At 49.2% G+C, this 18,776-nt stretch overlaps 5 protein-coding genes across 5 annotated transcripts; 3 read left to right on the top strand and 2 right to left on the bottom strand.

Moving 5' to 3' along the window:
• Positions 1 to 1,054: 1,054 nt before the first annotated feature.
• On the top strand, positions 1,055 to 4,311 carry hdaA (histone deacetylase hdaA; the record flags this gene model as incomplete). Its single annotated transcript, XM_057074928.1, has 15 exons — positions 1,055 to 1,670; positions 1,736 to 2,024; positions 2,083 to 2,096; positions 2,152 to 2,296; positions 2,372 to 2,484; positions 2,538 to 2,665; positions 2,729 to 2,936; positions 3,003 to 3,114; positions 3,176 to 3,223; positions 3,282 to 3,345; positions 3,413 to 3,505; positions 3,570 to 3,655; positions 3,730 to 3,809; positions 3,890 to 3,996; positions 4,087 to 4,311. 15 exons carry the CDS (start codon positions 1,055 to 1,057, stop codon positions 4,309 to 4,311), a joined length of 2,328 nt encoding a protein of 775 aa, XP_056934433.1.
• A 1,554-nt stretch (positions 4,312 to 5,865) lies between these two features.
• On the top strand, positions 5,866 to 6,690 carry N7462_003201 (putative BYS1 domain protein; the record flags this gene model as incomplete). Its single annotated transcript, XM_057074927.1, has 2 exons — positions 5,866 to 5,886; positions 6,226 to 6,690. The coding sequence occupies 2 exons, from the start codon at positions 5,866 to 5,868 to the stop codon at positions 6,688 to 6,690; spliced, it is 486 nt and encodes a 161-aa protein (XP_056934432.1).
• Positions 6,691 to 8,025: 1,335 nt separating this feature from the next.
• On the top strand, positions 8,026 to 11,681 carry N7462_003200 (uncharacterized protein; the record flags this gene model as incomplete). Its single annotated transcript, XM_057074926.1, has 2 exons — positions 8,026 to 8,472; positions 8,565 to 11,681. The coding sequence occupies 2 exons, from the start codon at positions 8,026 to 8,028 to the stop codon at positions 11,679 to 11,681; spliced, it is 3,564 nt and encodes a 1,187-aa protein (XP_056934431.1).
• Positions 11,682 to 13,661: 1,980 nt separating this feature from the next.
• On the bottom strand, positions 13,662 to 14,078 carry N7462_003199 (uncharacterized protein; the record flags this gene model as incomplete). Its single annotated transcript, XM_057074925.1, has 1 exon — positions 13,662 to 14,078. One exon carries the CDS (start codon positions 14,076 to 14,078, stop codon positions 13,662 to 13,664), a length of 417 nt encoding a protein of 138 aa, XP_056934430.1.
• A 2,720-nt stretch (positions 14,079 to 16,798) lies between these two features.
• On the bottom strand, positions 16,799 to 18,138 carry N7462_003198 (putative glycosyl transferase family 8 family; the record flags this gene model as incomplete). Its single annotated transcript, XM_057074924.1, has 2 exons — positions 16,799 to 17,747; positions 18,122 to 18,138. The coding sequence occupies 2 exons, from the start codon at positions 18,136 to 18,138 to the stop codon at positions 16,799 to 16,801; spliced, it is 966 nt and encodes a 321-aa protein (XP_056934429.1).
• Positions 18,139 to 18,776: the final 638 nt, after the last annotated feature.

Genomic DNA, 18,776 nt, shown 5'->3' with positions numbered 1-18,776 from the left:
GAGGATATTTGCAAGGTGGTGAGCTTACTATGTTGGAGCTCATAAATATAGTGCAGGTCTAACTAACAGATTTATATTCTTTCCGAGGCTGTGGTCTCGAAATAGCGTTGTTGTTTACTTTTTGTTGCACTCTTTGGCGTCCGCTACATTAAAAGAATGAAAGTCGATGCAGCGAATCCAAGCCACTCAAGTAAACGTATTAACACGTTTGGAATCATGCCACCTTATTGCCAACATACATAATGGCTGGATGTAAGGAAATATAATAATGATCCCGATATAAACTCAACGGTACTGTCTATATGAATATAGAATTCAATACATGTACCTGCCTCTGAACATATCCTCCACTCCACTTGGTTGGTCCCCGAGATGCATCAATGACTGCAGGTGTCATCCATTTTCATGGGGCGGAGATATTCAAGTAGCCTGTCTATACTGTGAAATTGGATTAGTCATGGATAAAATATAGGCAGCTCATCTCTATTCTGAACCTAAGTGAATTGACACGGGAAGGCGGTCAAAAAGGCGGTAGACATATGATTGTCTGGCAGTAAGAACGGCCAGCCCAAAAGGGATCCAACATGCACATCCATTGCCTCCCCCATCAACCCTGCACAATTCACCCTTTGTCTACAGGGGTATCTCTTTCACCAGCAGAGACCCATTGATCTCCAGTGTGCAACTACTGAATCTGTCTCATACAGTTGAAAATCTTTATTTCAAGGGAGTAGGCACGGTCTCTGCAGGCTATCTTGTTCGACGCGGGATTACCAAAAGGACGTGGTTCTATACGTCCACGGTCCTATCCCAACGTCCTGATACATCGCGCAAAATACACGGCTTTTTGTGTGAAAAAGAAGGGGGTTTAGAAGAGTTTTTGCTCTTCTGACTGCCTTATCCCGTTACCGTCCTGAAGAGGAATAGCGGGTGCATGCGTTGAACAAGATCGCATCAGTTGATTGGGGTATCTTGTCATGAAATACTAAGCACTGATCTACATTGCCTCACGGAAAGGGGGCCAATATCTGCTGCTGAAATAGTATTCTAAGCTATGGAAGAGGACAAGGATACGATAATGGGGGAGACTCGCAAGATTCCTTCCTTGTCTTCCCACACCTCTCTCACCCATCCTCCTCCCTCTGCACATCTGCAGCAGAGAGCGAATCCCACTCTGACCCCATCTTTCATTCCTGGAGTCAATAGCTCTCCTTCTCCCGGGTCAGAACCATTTCCACCACGCGATTCAACCCTCTTGACGGGTATGGCGCCGCCTGAACGTGTCAAGCTGAGCGACTCGGACAGCAATTCCGCCTCCATCTCCTTCAAGCGGGACAGTCTGGTTGAGCCTAACTCAGACTGGTCCGACGAGGAGGTCATGCCTAGAGCTGGCCTACCCGTTGGTTCTCTTGCGACAGGGCTCTGTTATGATGTACGGATGCGCTACCACTGTGAAGTCCGACCCACATCGGACGTTCACCCGGAAGACCCAAGACGCATCTACTACATCTACAAAGAGCTGTGTCGCGCCGGATTGGTCGATGATCCAGAATCGACTCGGCCTTTAGCTCCGCAAACTCTTCAACGGATTCACGCTCGGAACGCCACTGAAAAAGAAATAACCCATATCCATTCCCAAGCCCACTTCGCCTTTGTTGAAAGCACCCGAGGTATGACCGACTTCCTTCAACTTCCGTATTAAAATGAACTGCACTCTGACATGAGACTTTTAAAGAGATGACCGATGACGAGCTGGTTTATCTAGAGCAAACTAGGGATTCCATCTATTTCAACCGCTTGACATTCGCCTCATCCCTCTTGTCCACCGGAGGTGCGATTGAAACCTGCTTGGCTGTTGCGCGCCGCGAGGTCAAGAACGCGATTGCGGTGATTCGCCCTCCAGGTCACCATGCGGAGCATGATGTGGCCATGGGCTTCTGTCTGTTCAACAATGTACCAGTTGCCGCGCGCGTCTGTCAGAATGAGCTTGGTGACCAGTGCCGTAAGATTTTAATTCTCGATTGGTCAGTTTTTCGCCCGGTCCCTTTCAACCGCGCATGACGTTACTAACACGAGCTGCAGGGATGTCCATCATGGTATGCAGATTGAATGGCGTCCAATCATTTGGCCAATTAGACCCCACTTACACAGCAGCAGGAAACGGAATTCAGAAAGCATTCTACAACGACCCTAATATCCTCTACATTTCTCTTCATGTGCACCAGAATGGTCGATTTTACCCCGGGGGCCAAGAAGGCGATTGGGACCATTGTGGTGAGGGCCCAGGCCTCGGAAAGTAAGTTAAACAAACTACGATATGATACCATCTGATTTGGTATCGGAAGAGGTTTAAACTGACCTTGACAAAAAGGAATGTTAATATACCATGGCCAGATCAAGGCATGGGCGATGGTGATTACATGTTTGCATTTCAACAAGTCGTCATGCCCATTGCCCTGGAATTCAATCCAGATCTTGTCATTAGTAGGATTGCTTCTATGTTGCTCATACTGTTTCGTATTCTGACATGGACATAGTTTCGGCTGGATTCGATGCTGCGGCCGGTGATGTTCTGGGTGGTTGTTTTGTCTCCCCTGCTTGCTACGCTCAAATGACGCATATGCTTATGACTCTTGCCAATGGCAAGGTTGCTGTTTGCTTGGAAGTTTGTCCACCATGCACCCTATTTGGATATGAAGACGATAGCTTATGATGATGTGGTATTTAGGGAGGATACAACTTTCGATCGATCTCGAAGTCTGCGTTGGCGGTGACTAAGACCCTGATGGGCGAGCCTCCGGACCGATTGCTCATGACTTCCCCCACCGAAGACGCGGTATCAACTGTTCGACGTGTCATGGGAATTCAGGCACAATATTGGCATTGCATGTTCCCGAAACCACCGACACATCCGGTTTGGGCAGATCGGCTTCATGGTAGGAATTCACATATCCTTGTGATAGCACTTGCTAAGCCAGTGTTAATTAATTTGGATGGTACAGATGTTCTTCGCGACTATCAATCCAAGCAACTGTATGCTAGTTTCAAACTCACGCCACTGTACATCTATCGCACTGCCATTTCGAAATCCTTTGACAATCAGGTACTAGCAAGGTTTGTCATGATGAGTCCGTTAAAAAAATTGGGTTCAACGCAATCTAATTATATTTGACAGCCCCAATTACAACCAGCCTGTGCCGCTCGTTGTCATTTTCCACGACCCGTAGGTTATCCTTCTTCCCATGCCAAGGAATAAGCCTTCCAAACTGATTCTATTCTAGTCCTGAGATGGTGGGACATCCACACCCGGTCACTAACAAGCTAGATGCTCATAATTGTTGGGTGGTAGGTTTACCCAGCAATTCTGAGGCTGCCATTCCTAATTATGCACCCTCATGCTAACATTAATAAGGCTGATGTCCAAAAGGAATACATTGCATGGATTATTAATAAAGGATACGCTGTGATTGACATCAACATCCCAAAGCATGTCAGCCGCGAGCCGGTAAGTGTCATGACACCGTTCCTCCTGGGTCTTGGATCATCCACTGATTACTCGGGATTTTCAGGCGACTGGCCGATACGAAGAAGAGGATGAGAACCGGCCGACTGCGACAGAAGAGCTCGCAAGCTATCTGTGGGACAATTACATCGAGTAAGACTTTCCGCTGAGCCCATATTCAGCCAGGAATCATTCAAATTTACGGGTATTGACTTTTCTCCCGCCAGGCCCAATGATCACCGAGAGATCTTTTTCATGGGAATCGGCAATGCCTTTTACGGCGCAGCTAATCTCCTGATCAATCGAGGTACGCCTAAATGCTATTTGTCGCGCCTGCCAAGTGATATGCGCCACCGAAGAAAATGAATGTTCGGCTAATCTGAGCAGAGAACTTGTACAAGCATGTTAACGGCATTGTGTCATTCGTGGCGGAGAACCCTGTCCGCGCCATCGCGTCCCCCACGCAGACCTGGCTGTCGAAGTGGTACCGAGATGTAAGTACTATGCATTTCCCCCACCCTTCTTGGCGATGAGATTCCCACCTTCATTCAATCGGCGGACTGACCCATATCGTGGCCTTATAGAACTCGTTGGTATTTGTCTCCAAGACCCACAGCGTCTGGGGGAACCCGGATCGCAAACCGTCTAAGCGATACGGCCGGCTGCACAAGTCGGAGAAGACATCTCTGAGCGAGATGTTGTCCGAGCACAAAGCGGAGGTTTTCGAGTGGCTTGCCGAGCGAGCCGACGAGGAGCCTTCGGAGGAGGAACAGGGAGACGCGGACCAGGATTTACCGATGAAGGAATGACCGGGATTCAGGCCGCCAGCGTATCGACGCGGTGCGCTTGGCGCGATCATGGCGTACTTTTTTGACCTGTTTCTCATCCTTTTCTTTTTCTTCTATTTACTGTTTGGATCTGTCGTCCTGCGAAGGCAAGGAGTGGCAGTTGCCGTAGAATAATGCCCAATCTAGCCCTTTCTCCAGTAAATCTTGTGCTGGTGTTCCAATTTCCTCTCTGCCCGCGGGTCTGCGTGTTGGAGTGGATATATTGATTCAGGTGCTTCTATTAAGAGGCTCTTGGAGCTCCATAGTGTAGGACCAGTTTTTTATTGTTCGATATATACATGGCTTGTCCTTTCTGGGATATCTGGATAGAAGCATTTCAAGAGGGGTTAAAGAGCAGAGCCTCCGCATGTTGAATACGAGTGCAGAATCAGGCAGCACTGGATGGCCTGAATAAGGTGACTCACCATAACTGCTCCTATGATCAACGATATAGGCCTCAGAAAAGTTCAATAGTACCAAGTATGAGCGGTACGACATCCAGTGAGCCCTCCTATACTCCCCCAACCAGTGATATCTGAATATGAAACAAGAATTCCTCTTTCCATTGCACCCGTCACGTCCCGCTATCGGGCCACGAGTTCATCCAAACTGGAGAGGGTTCTCCCAAAATAAAAATAGCGTGGCGTTGGACTACGAGAAGCCACAGGAACCTAGTGGTTCAACTAGTGTGGTTTTGCTTGAACGTGACCCTCCTAGAAACAAACTGTCAGAACTATGACCCTTGGCTGTAGTTAGTCTTGGCACCAACTCCCCATGGACTGTTTCCCTTCGCCATCTCTCACCGTCTCCCGGATGCAGAAGTCGAGTGTACCAGAAAGCATGGTCTCAAGGCTCGCCTTGGAATGAATTCGAATCTTGGGCCCGAAGAATGCATCCTTCCCCTCTTTCTTTGTACGGATCCAGGAGCCGAGGATGCTGACTTTAGGCCAAAACTCGCGGACTGAGACTTCACCAACCACATCCCCTTCAACTCCGGCGGTGACTGAGGCCGAGTGTCAAGCTTGAGCTCTATCGGGAATTTAGCCTCTCACGTCGTGTGATGAGGAGTCCGAATACGCAGGGCTGTGTGCCTGAGATGTAACTGTGTCTCAGCCGGTTTACCCCGGAAACTGAGCAAGGCCGAGCGTGGCTCACCCGGCTGTTAGGGTTCCAGGGCCAAGCGGGGATCGCGATGAGCCACCCGCTGTCTCTCCGCCGCTTGGCATGCATCACCAACTCTCCATCGCCCGCCTTATCCGAGGCCTTCCACTATGGTTGCTGCGCTGGTGTCCCGACATCTATCCCATTCCTGGTATCGGGTGGAAGCGCCCTGAGACATGATCGCCGCATCCATGACCTTGTTCTGCGATCTGTCCGTGCACCTTTGGACACCTCTTGGCCCCACCGCCTCTCAACTACCTCGACGAGGTTCAGAGGGCCTGTACTGTGGTCGTCTAGCGCAGCGTCGTTGGTCCGGTGATGGAAGCGACGGCTGGCCTGACCATACATCTCGTTTCTCGCATCTTTATCCAGTGCATGAGGGTTGCTGTCTCGGAAGTTAGCCAGAAACGAGGAACGAACAGATTCGTGATGGGGCTGATCCACTCAGAAGGACGTGGGAAGCCCTAATTTTGGCAATGCCTTCGAGGTCTCAATGAACGCGAGGATGCGGAAAGAGCGACTGGATCTGTTGCCAGGACCGACCCGCGACGTTCTTCACCAAGCGACCCGACCAAACTATATAAGGCACACTGATTCTCGGTTGCAGAATGATTCCCATCCTATCTCAACCAGAAACCAGAGCACCCGAGAGAATAATTATCACTCCATTATTCGGATTTCTATCCCAGAGAAACAATCACACACATACATACACACACATCATGTATTTCTCAGCCACTGTCATTGCCTCCGTTGCCGTTCTGGCCCCCCCTCGCGAGTGCTGTCGGCAACGCTGTTGTCGAGAATCACTGCGACTCCCCTGTTTACCTGTGGTCCGTTGGCAGCTCTGTCGGTGAACGCCAGACCATCGACCCGGGCGCGAACTACTCCGAGGAGCTGCGCCACGACGACGTCTCCGGCGGCATTGCCCTGAAGATCACGACCACCGAGAACGGTCTGTACGACGGCAGCCCCCAGACTGACTTTGCCTACGCCCTGTCCGGCACGGAGGTCTTCTATGATTTGTCTGATGTCTTCGGTGACCCCTTCAGTGGCAAGACCCTGGTGGTCAACCCGTCCGTGGACACCTGCAACAACATCTGCTGGAGCGGGGGCATTGCTGCGACGGCTGCGAGCCAGACCGAGTCGTGCACCTCGGACTCGGACGTCACGCTGACCCTATGCGCCGACTCATGCTAGATATGTGCCAAATCTGTGGCTGCAATGGGAACGGAGGGAGTTGGGAAAAGGGAGACCCGGGCACGAACCATGAGATTGTTGTTTAAGTGAACCTTTTCGAATGGAAGTTGGACCAACGCCTATGTAATGTACGGAATTGAGGACCAGTGGAGAAGGAGGTATTCCCCGAGTACATAAAGGGGCGGTGCAGAGAACACAGCAAACTGGATAAAGTCTCAACGAGGCGAAGTGTGGGGAATTGCAGAGAGCCTCATCCGGTCCAGGGATCTGCGATTGGCGGAGAGAGTTAAATCATAATCATCCTGCTCAAATTTGTTCTTGGATTTTTCTCCCTTGATGATTTCATCAATATTATTTGATTGATAATACGTAATATTCCGTAAGTTTGACACACTCATGGCTGGGAACGAATCAGGTTTTGCTAGTATTACGCGGACAGGTTCGTGGGGACACCCCGACCCTACCGGGAGCCCTAAATATACATCATTAAATTGTAAAAAATTTGAGATGCTGGTCTGGCTCGGGCGGTCTTTTCTGTGCTTTTCCTATTTGTTTATATCTAATGAAAAGCTCTAAAGGGTCTTTTGTACAGTCGTTAGATCCTAACTATATGATGAAATGGATCTTGACCTATTCGCGTATCGCAAGGACGATGTTCAGTTTGGCTTGAAGAATCAGCAGCTCTGTAATAAAACATCAAAGTTATCATCTGATAATCTATTATTATAGGATTGAATAGCAAATATTCCGATTACCATACGTTTGGGATTTGGTTGGACCTGAGTCGTGCAAGATATGCTCCATGATGATAGGCTGGAAGTATATATACGCGCACAAAGAAAATAAGCCCAAAAAGAACCTCGAAGAATGCAAGTGAGGAGTGAGTGTAGTGATTTCTTTGCATTGTGGAAAAGTCGTCACGCTCGCGCGTCTTCCGATCGCTTTGATTGCATTCCAGTCAAGCCCAAGACACCCTTACGATGAGGCCACAACCTGAAGAACGCCATGAACTACCCGAAGAAGTGCCCTCCACAAAGCCAGGATTCACACTGCCGCGCAGCGCTTAGCGGACGCAGCATGTATGTATTTCGTTTGGCGCCACCGAGGCCGAGCCGCGGGGGAACTCACCGCCTGGGACCTTCCGTGGGGACCGCAATCCCCCTCCAGTCGGCTTTGCAATCAAAGACCCTTCTCTCGTCATCACACCTTTTTCTTCTTCTTTGCTAAGTATCTGAAATCATCTGTCTTTCTTTGGTTCTTTGGATATAAGTGCATTGGTTTCGATCGAGCCACCCTGCACAGCCCCTTTCCTCTGGGCCCCCGTTCATTCCCTTGATGCGCCCAAGGTCCTCTACTGCACGCCCGTGGTTGTGGTACAGACGCCTGAGTTGCAATCCAACTGCACGCCCATATTTGTTGACACGCATCTCGACCGTGACTCGTCCCGCTCGCTCCCAGTCCCCGGTCCCAGTTTCACCATTCGAGCACCGCTGGACCCGCTCATTCTTCCATACATCCTCCCACCTGTCCCTCAGCCCCTCCCCTTCAACCATGACGCAGATCGAACGCATTACAGAATGTCTGGAGAAGCCGGACTTGGATGACCGTTCCTACCGGGTCATTCGACTACCGAATCAGCTCGAGGCACTACTGGTGCACGATCCTGATACCGACAAGGCCAGTGCTGCCGTCAACGTTAATGTCGGAAACTTTTCTGATGAAGATGACATGCCAGGGATGGCACATGCTGTAGAGCATTTGCTGTTCATGGGCACAAAAAAGGTACGTCTGTTCCCCTGCTAGCGCTTGGCTTTTCGCCAGGCTTCTGCTGGGTGGCAATGCTGACGTGTGTCTGCCTACCCTGTGAACAATAGTACCCCAAGGAGAACGCCTACAACCAGTACCTAGCCGCCCATTCGGGCTCCTCCAATGCATACACTGCCGCGACCGAAACGAACTATTTCTTTGAGGTATCGGCCACTGGCGACTCAAGCGCGCCGAAATCTACCGGTCAGAACACCCCCACCGAGTCTATAAATGGGACAAACGGCATTGCCAGCGATGCCTCATCTACCAACACTTCGGAAACAGACGGTCGGTCGCCGTTGTATGGTGCGCTTGATCGTTTTGCCCAATTCTTTGTTTCTCCGCTCTTCTTGGAGTCCACATTGGATCGGGAGCTGCGTGCTGTGGATTCGGAGAACAAGAAGAACCTTCAGAGTGATTTGTGGCGATTGATGCAGTTGAACAAGTCACTCTCCAATCCCAAACATCCGTATCACCACTTTTCCACGGGTAACCTGCAGACTCTCAAGGAAGACCCGCAGAAACGCGGTCTTGAGGTCCGCAGTGAATTCATCCGATTCTATGAGAAGCATTACTCAGCCAACCGAGCCAAACTGGTAGTCTTAGGACGAGAGAGTCTAGACGTACTGGAACAATGGGTCTACGAGCTGTTTGCGGATGTGGAAAACAAGAATTTGCCCCAGAACCGTTGGGACGATGTCCAGCCTTTCTCGGAGGAGGACATGTGCACACAGGTTTTTGCCAAGCCGGTCATGGACTCCCGCTCTATGGACATGTATTTCCCCTTCCTGGATGAGGAGAACCTGAACGAGTCTCAGCCAAGCCGCTATATTAGCCACTTGATTGGCCACGAAGGCCCCGGTAGTGTTCTTTCTTACTTGAAGGCTCAAGGTTGGGCCAATGGCCTCTCAGCAGGCGCTATGCCCATTTGTCCCGGCTCCGCCTTCTTCACTATTTCGGTTCGTCTGACCCCCGAGGGCTTGAAGCAGTACCAGGAGGTTGCCAAGGTGATCTTTGAGTATATCGCTATGATCAAGGAGCGTGAGCCGGAACAGTGGATCTTCGACGAAATGAAGAACTTGGCCGAGGTTGATTTCCGGTACAAGCAGAAGACCCCCGCGAGCCGTTTCACCAGTCGCCTGAGCAGTGTGATGCAGAAACAACTCCCTCGTGAGCACCTGCTCAGTGGTTCCTTGCTGCGACGATTCGATCCGGAGATCATCAAGAAGGCATTGACTTATCTGCGTGCTGATAACTTCCGCCTCATTATTGTGTCCCAGGATTATCCGGGTCAATGGGACAAGAAGGAAAAGTGGTACGGTACTGAGCACAAGGTCGAGAAGATTCCTCAGGACTTCTTGGGAAGTATTCAGGAGGCCCTGCAATCGACAGCGGCGACTCGTACTTCTAACGTCCATATGCCTCACAAGAACGAGTTTGTGCCGACTAGACTGTCTGTGGAGAAGAAAGAGGTCCCGGAGCCCGCGAAGACACCAAAGTTGATTCGTCACGATGAGCGTGTTCGATTATGGTTCAAAAAGGATGACCGATTCTGGGTTCCTAAGGGAACAGTTCATGTGACGTTGCGCAACCCGCTGGTGTGGGCTACACCGGCCAATCTTATCAAGACCAAGCTCTACTGTGAGCTCGTGCGAGACTCTTTGGACGAATATTCCTATGATGCCGAGCTCGCAGGATTGGACTACCACCTTGCAGCGAACATCTTGGGCCTAGATGTCTCGGTCGGTGGATATAACGACAAGATGTCTGTTCTTCTGGAGAAGGTTTTGACCACCATGCGGGGCCTAGTTATCAGCCAGGACCGGTTCAATATCATCAAAGAGCGCCTCACGCGGGCATTCCGCAATGCCGAGTACCAGCAGCCTTTCTACCAAGTTGGCGACTACACACGATACCTTTTGGCAGAGCGCAGCTGGGTCAATGAGCAGTACATTGAGGAGCTAGAGCATATTCAAGCGGATGATATTGTCAACTTCTTCCCTCAGCTACTGGAGCAGACTCACATCGAGGTGTTGGCTCACGGTAACCTTTACAAGGAGGACGCCCTGCGTATGACAGATCTTGTGGAAAAGACTCTTGAGGGCCGGCCTCTTCCTCCATCACAGTGGTATTTGCGACGCAATATGGTTCTGCCTCCGGGCAGTAACTTCGTCTACCCCCGGACGCTCAAGGATCCCGCAAATGTCAACCACTGTATCGAGTACTACCTCTATATTGGAATCTTCTCCGACGATACACTACGCGCCAAGCTGCAACTGTTTTCTCAGCTGACTGACGAGCCTGCCTTTGACCAGCTCCGTAGCAAGGAGCAGCTCGGGTACGTCGTATGGAGTGGATCGCGCTATAATGCGACCACCATGGGCTATCGTGTAATCATCCAGAGTGAACGCACAACGCAGTACTTGGAGTCTCGAATTGAATCGTTCTTGACCGAATTTGGCGTGGCACTTGACAAAATGCCGGAGGAGGAGTTCGAGGGTCACAAGCGAAGTGTTATCAACAAGCGCCTGGAGAAGCTCAAGAACCTGGGCTCGGAAACTAGCCGCTACTGGTCCCATGTCGGATCGGAGTACTTTGACTTCTTGCAACACGAGACCGATGCAGCGAACGTGCGTTTGCTCACCAAGCAGGATTTGACTGCTTTCTACAAACAGTATATCCAGCCCGGTTCAACCACCCGCGCTAAGCTGTCCATCCACCTGAACGCGCAGTCGGGAACCAAGGCTGATGAGAACAACCCGTCTGACAAGCGCGCCCGTTTGGTCGATATTGTCTACAAGCAGCTTGAAGCTTCTGGGTTTGCTGTGGACCTTTCCCGTCTATCAAGGGCTTTTGAGCAAGTGGATATGGCTCTGATCGACCAATCTCAGATTTTGTTTATCGCCAAGACTTTCCTGGCTGCTGACCTGAGTCTGTCCCCCGAGCAGATCACCCCGGTCACTGAGAAGCTAGAGCATGCCCTCGGCCCCCAACTGAAGCAACTTGGCCCGGAGCCAAACGAAACCGACCAGGCCTCTTCAACCAACGGGACCTCGGTCATTAATGCCCAAGAAGCCATAACCATCACAGACGTGCCTACCTTCAAGGCTCGTCTTCCTGTCAGCACTGGCCCCGTGCCGGTGTCTGATCTCACCGAGTTCGAAGACTTCGATGCGAAGCTTTAAGGATTTAGGTGATGTTTGCTTTTTCTCCCGTCTGGTGTGAGGTGTTGGTGTCGAGGCAGGTTGGATAGCATGGACTGAGAGTTGGGAGTCAAGTGTAGAGAAGCGTGGAATGAATTTGCGTGGATATAACGCCGTACTTAATCGCATTCTCATCTATATTATATACAATTCTGTCTAAAGCTCGGATAGAACCACTGAGTTTGTACGAAAAAATTGTATTAGTATATTTCCGTCATTGCTATGGTAATTCCTTTCACCCTTTCTGGCTATCTAGTGGTCAACTCAGTAGGTCTTTCAGGCTGTGAGAGGATTTTGGCCACCCTCCCATCTCTATTCTGTATCAATGGCACTTCATTTTCCAAACCAGCAATATTTCTTCTATTCTCAAAATCTGGGAATAGCTTCGTACCCACACATCATCAGGCCCTGCTAGAAGCCTTGCCTAAACCAAAAAACTGGGCTATGCAACAGCGGACATAACCTCAGCCCGAATACTAAAAGAAAGAGATTGGTAGCGCTCAATTCTTCGCTCTCCGCCAAGGAGTCGTCCGAAGATACGTTATATTAGGGGACTAGCTTACCTTAGCGTTTCTTCTTCAACTAGGCGCGTATTTATCTCTGTTCAGTCTCAATCTCTTGCTCTTGAGCGTAGTTGTTCGGTGGTCTTGTGGTGCATCTTGCTAATCGTGGAGATGAATCTTCGTCTCCGTCGCGGTCAGGTGGCCCCTGCCATTTTTCTTTCTTGTCTCGCTCACGATACGACTGCTTGAAATCCAATAAAGCCTCCTCTTTTTAGTACAGTGCGTTTCTCACGTTGTACCGCTGATGCTACCGATCATGATACCTCTCAGTCTAATACAGTCTCTCAAGCAGGGTACAGTCGCGCTCCTCCTGGGCATACAGTCGTTCTCGTTCATTATTAATTGAGCTTACCCCATTAAGTTGGGGTCTGGTGTAATCTCCCTGAGCTTTAACGGTGACATTTAAACCGTGGGGCCCCTCAGCTATATGAATCCAGCCCAATAGATGTTCTGCGCTAAATTCTGGGCCGTGGGGCCGAGAAAGAAGGATAGTCGGCGGTGGCACCGAAGAATTTGTTGTTGAAGTGGGATGAACGCATGTTTAAGATTTCATTTCATACACCCGTTATTGGGCACTAGAGAACAAGTATAGGAGATGCTGCGCTGCATATTTTATGTAATTACTTGCTGTAGGCAAACCGTGGGTCATACAAGTATAACTATAATACAAACGCTATCTGTTTCCTCCACTAAGAACCAAGGAAACAAAAACAAAAGTTAAACAAGGTGAGTTTGGCGCGGGGCAATTCACTATAGCTCCGAGACCGAGAAATATCAAAGAGAATCATACTGAATTAGATACTAATTAAATTCGGCTCCGATGACTACGATTATCGAGAATTCCTTGTAAGATCTTGTGCACATAGGTACAGCTACTTTAAAGCGAAGCAATTTTTGCTTGAATTTAGTTTGATTGATACAAGCTGATACAGCAGGGACCTAAGGGGTCTTCTAGCAACCGCAAAGTCCCACGACTTATGATTAGAGCCACAAAAGCTGCTCTGATAAAAATCATCGATTGTTGTACATATGGTAAGAGACGCAGTCTTCATACGGCTCGTCTATAAACTATCTTCGTTCTAGACCTTCCAAAGATCCCTCATATACTTTTTCGTCTTCAGACACGGCCACCCCAGGTGGGACTCTGCATCCGGAGCAAATGAATCAGTATTTTTGTCTCGCTCGGATCATCGAATAACTCGCCACATATCGCAATAGCTAGTTCAGCGGTAACCAGTGCCTGTGAAAACTCTGTGTTAGACATTGAAGCTCCACAAATTACTCTAACACTGTCGCGTATTCGATCATCATTATTCTTGCCCAGCCTCTTCTGCTGATTCCGTGCTAGACAACTTTCTGGGCTGGAGGCTAACAAGAGAATCCGAGCGAGCTCAATATGTTATCTGGCAGCAATGTGATAATCGTTCGCGTAGTAAATTTGCGGAAATGGATTCGTCGGAGAGATCTGATCCTGCGAATAGATCGGTAGGAATGATTTCGGGCATAGACGCTCCCAGCCATCGATGTATTGCATCAGGGTCTCCCAATGATAATGCGATGACTCCGTACTCTTGCCGTAAGCAAAATCAGTGGCTTTCGCGGCATTAGCAATTGCTCGAAGTGCCCATATTCTTTCAGACGTCGGTTCCAACGATGTGTCAATATTGCAGTGATCTGCTAAGTTGCCTACTGGCCGTTGTGTGAGGTTGGCGACAAAGATTTCTGATCGCAGTACCACCAGGAAAGCAGCATCGGTGAAGCTTGAGGGGTGCATATGGCCTTCTGTGATACGAAGGAGAAGCTGCGCGGATAGCATATGCGTGCGGACTGAATCTTCGGGCGGCTCTTCAATCGAAGACGTAGGGGTTTTTAATGAAAAGAGAAGAGTCATAGAGCAGTATCGTTATTGTCAACACAAAAAGCATGAAAGCTGCAACATCATCCCATTCTGCCATATGCTAGACATTGTGTATACCAGAGGGCTTGTTGACAAGAGAATCAAGCGCTTCCAACATGCTGTTTTCTTTGGCGGGACGGAGGAATGCCGACGATCAGATTGCAGAGCGTTATATTTCAATTCGCTTCAATAGCTGCTGTCGATGAGAATATATGAATATATGCAAGATAAGATTGCTCCTGGCTGGACAATGTGCTCATAGCTCGGGATTGAATGCCAAACCAGGCAGGGTCGTCCAGTGGTCTACGAAGATCGCGGCTCGCGATCATCTGCATTTTGTTGTGGACCGTGAAACCTAGCACTAGTACAGTAGTCCACTACTGCACGAGTCAATACTCGTGCGATTGAAGAACCACATATCTGAGCTCCTCTGTGCTATAACTTGCGCGATAGTCCTCAGACATAGCGAGCACTGGTGGCGCCAAGAAGCACCGCCATTCCTGTCGCGATGATGCTCATATGCAGAAAGCGCCCTAATTTCCCCGAGAGGCATTTGGTCCGAAATGGGGTTGGTGATAGCAGCAAACAACGTGGGTTCTTGACCGTCGCAGTGAAAAGGGGCTCTGAGGGGGGAAGGGAGTATACACAGAGAATCCATGCTTCTACGTATGTATCCCTACAAAGATACGATTCGATAGGAGCACAGGTGGGATCGATTAATTACAAGGGACCTGGCTTGTTTACTAGCGTGGCCTAATGACGGGTGAGCCCCCATGGCGGCAAGCGGCATTTGTACTTGTACAATTGGAGGCACAACGCCACACAGGAAATGTGTGCGAGGCGCTAGTTGAAACAAAGGGTGTATCTCATTCCTGATTCTGCCAGGATAAACAAATACATGAGCGGAAACAGAGCCTTAGGAGGGGATCCCCGCCTATCTTGCCTGCTCCTGCGTACTGTGTCGAGCCTCCTGAGTCACGCGTACTTCCAACTTATGTATTCGGAGATATAAGATACAATGGGGAATTATATCATGTGAAACGTCGTCTTGGATCAGAATGCACGCGACAAAGAAGGAAGCAGAAATTCAAAGACTCCAATCCCCCAAGGGCCGTGCTTACGCGAATCTACATAGCAGGTGTATTTTGTATTTTTACATACCCACATGATAACCGCGCTACCAATGCGTCTAATCCACCTATCTTTGGTACTGGGCAATTCAATTAAGGGTTGGGCTCCACAAAATTTCGGGTAGCATCTGGAGCGCTAAGAACGGGCTAATGAGTGGCCAGCTCCTCAGGGATCTTGCGCCGAGATCAACGAAGCGAACCAATATCCATGCCACGCCGGCTCAACAAATGGATGCGCTGCCAGTGCGTCGGATGGATTTGTCATTTGTAATTTGATCCCTGCACTTTTCCAGGATTAGCCCATCTCTCTGCCTCCAACGCCTACAAGAAAACAACACTTGATGGAAGTAATCGAAGGACATTTGGTTCTTAAAGGTAGTATGTTGTTGATCCGCGGCTATAGACCGTCCATTTTAGTACGAGCCCGATAATGAAACTCAAGGAGGGTTCGGATATCTGCGCCCCTTGACTCCGACAAACTCGATCGACACGACTGAGTTTCAGGCAGTTCAGCTTGGGCTTTGTTATCCCGGCCAATTATGATCCTAATGAAAAGCCACCATGCACAACCCCGGACCTGTGGGCGTCCTATCACTGACAAAAGTCGAGCCACATCATGTGGGCCGACTCCATGAGGGCCGGTTAGCCTCCTGTGCCTCCGCTCGCGTTACTCGGGTCCTCTAACAAGATTTAGCGCCCGGTAAGGCAAACTTCCCGTTACACCCTCGAGGGCGGCATTAATATTGTTGACTCCGTACCTAAAACCCACTGTCATCCGACTACCAAAGGCTCATCACATATGAGACTCCGAAAGGCAGCTACACCAACAGAACCATTTTTTATATCTCACTTCTCTGCTATGTCTTTCCAACAAGTCGTAAAAGAGAGGCCAGTCACTGATTTCGAGCGATGGATCAAGGAACACGACGAGAATACTCGCTTTGCACCTCACCCACAATACCATGAAAGCAAGAGCAAGGAAGGTTCTAAAGACCAGACGAGTCCACGGTCAGAATCTCACTATGGTATATTCTTAGGTTCATCTGGAGAGGGCCCGTCATCCCGCTCTTCAATTCCAAGTCACGATAGCCTTACAAGAACGGCTTACTCCATGTGTGGCGCCCTACTTTTCATCGCAATCGTGATTTCTCTTACCTTCAAATTACGATGGAAAGATTCTAGACAAAGAGAATCGTTGTACAAAGGAAGTTTGCGCTCCAACAAGGTACCACTCCCAAGCTGCTAAAGGTAAGTTCCTTTGATGTCGCACGAATCCATAAAATAGGCTGATATTGAGAAAAAAAACTAAGCCAAGTGAAAAATTTGGCATTTGAGGGCTCTTTCAAGACTTCGATATTTCTTCATGATCGCTTCAATTCGTTTATTTTGCAGCTGGGAAGGTTCTTGAGGTGTCGATTAAGGAAGAAGAGTAACAGAGAGAGTAAACAAGCGCCAAATGATGAAGCCTTTGAAAATTGACATGAAGGGTTACAATCCCAATGTACATTATCATGATGACTCGTTCGTTCTATTTAGATAAATTTCCATTTCTTGAACCGCATCAGCAATGCATTCACCCACATATGTATCCGATATTGGTCGCCACCATTTATGGTGAATTGATTTCAACCCGTTCTGTAAATTCTGCTCAGTCGGCCACTTCGAATTCCACTCAGAGCCGACAGACTGCCATGGCATCGGTCCGTTCGACCGGTGAGCATAATTTAATAGGTTCTGTTCGGGATAGTTGGGCTCGAATTGCTGGGGGATATCAAGGATGGCGTCGTAGTAATCAAACATCGCCTTCGAAGGGGAAAGGACAAAGAACCCTGCATTCACATACGACCCCGCTTCGTAGAAGACCATGTTTTCCGGAGGGGGCATGTATTGTTCAATCCACAGATCATGAGTCCCGGCTATCATATACTCGGGGGGCAACTTGTCAATAAGATCAGGATGAACAGTTCCATTTGTGTTGGAGAGTCGTGTTGGGCGAATATCAGTCGCCTGAACTTCGAATATTTCATGAATTGGGTGGAAGATAATTGAGTCCGCATCCAAAAATGCGATCTTCTCATACTCTTCAAGCGTCCACAGGTTTAGCTTGGCGAGTACATCCCCCCAGCGGTCCCATTTTGGATGAATCCAGTCACGGTGGAGAGTTTCCACAGGCATCACGGTGGCTCCGTCGTTTCTCAAAATTTCCAAGTGGCCTTTGGGTACACCTGGGGTCGCAAGAACCAGGAGTGGAATGCCATAAGACTCATTTCGGGTTTTGGGGTTGTGAAGAAGTTGGTAGGTAAGAAGTCGAGCAGCTCGAAGGTAGGGTTCCTTGATATCTGGAAACTCGAGATCGCCTTCGGCGGTCAGGATGGTGGCAAAGGCATATTTCGTAGGGGCAGGCTCGGCGCCTCTCCCTAAGGCTTCCACAGGGAAGGTCGAATTCGCTGAGAGCGTACTGTGACGACAACCCAGAGAGAGATAATGAGTAGGGCGAATATAGCCTCAACCTTTTGCAACATGGGCAGTGAAAGAGCTTGAGATCAAAGCCCTTATATACAGGGGAGTAGCAACATGGTAATCAGCAAGGCGGCGGTTGTAGGCTTTAAAGTGAGACCATTTAGGGGTCTTTGCCCAAACGAAGTACAAAGTACATACCGGCGTTTTGGTGGGTACGCCCTCGTGGTCAGATACTACTAATGTACTAGGACTGGCCCTAATGTTGTGCTGGTCCGAATGATCCGGCGGAGCGTTCCCGTCGGTGGGTCGATAATATACTCTGGTACGGAAAGCGCCGATCAGGGACTAAGCGAGAATCGCTGGCTCATTTACCCGATCTGAGGTTTCATCTGCGAACAATTTGGTATGTAAAATACTAGTGTCCTCACAAAGCGTTCCAGTTGGGAACCTTCATAGGTGGGGGCGGTCTGTGTTTCTTAATTCACGCCCAGTGTCTTCCTTTTAATTCTTCTTCGGATCCAACTAACCCGTACACGACGAAGACACTTTAGCGGCCAGGAAGGCCAATGGAATTCTTGTTTGCGTTTCCTCATGATTTCTGTTCTCTACTGCCGCTTCTATTCATTCATACCGTCTGACAATAATTGCTGCCCCTCACTCCAGCTAACGCTGACCTTCGCGGCTTCGATCGAGTGTACATATTAGTAAAAGCCCCTATCACGTTGACAACATTTCTTACCCTCAACCACAAGAACATTCAGAAATTGCTTCGCTTTCCAAGTTCCAAGAAGTTCCCGGGCGACACGAAAGTTCGATACGCCTCTGCTGATGCTTCGACCAATCTCTGCTTATTCCATGATCTAACATGTGACCCTGAAAGAACCGGGACTGCTGACGAGCAAACCATACCCTGGCTGAAAACGCTTCTTCCGTCTGAACCCCCTCGGCTTCGTAATCCTGTCTTGAGGAAGTATGAGGATGATGTTCGTGATGCTAATCTTCATCATTTGATATCAAACGCACATGG

The sequence above is a fragment of the Penicillium macrosclerotiorum genome, assembly GCF_028827735.1.
Source record: "Penicillium macrosclerotiorum strain IBT 26536 chromosome Unknown utg000003l_segment0_segment0, whole genome shotgun sequence".
NCBI classification, from domain to species: Eukaryota; Fungi; Ascomycota; class Eurotiomycetes; order Eurotiales; family Aspergillaceae; genus Penicillium; species Penicillium macrosclerotiorum.
The sequence above is the reverse complement of the archived record's forward strand: the minus strand, read 5'-3'. Positions and strand labels throughout refer to the sequence as shown.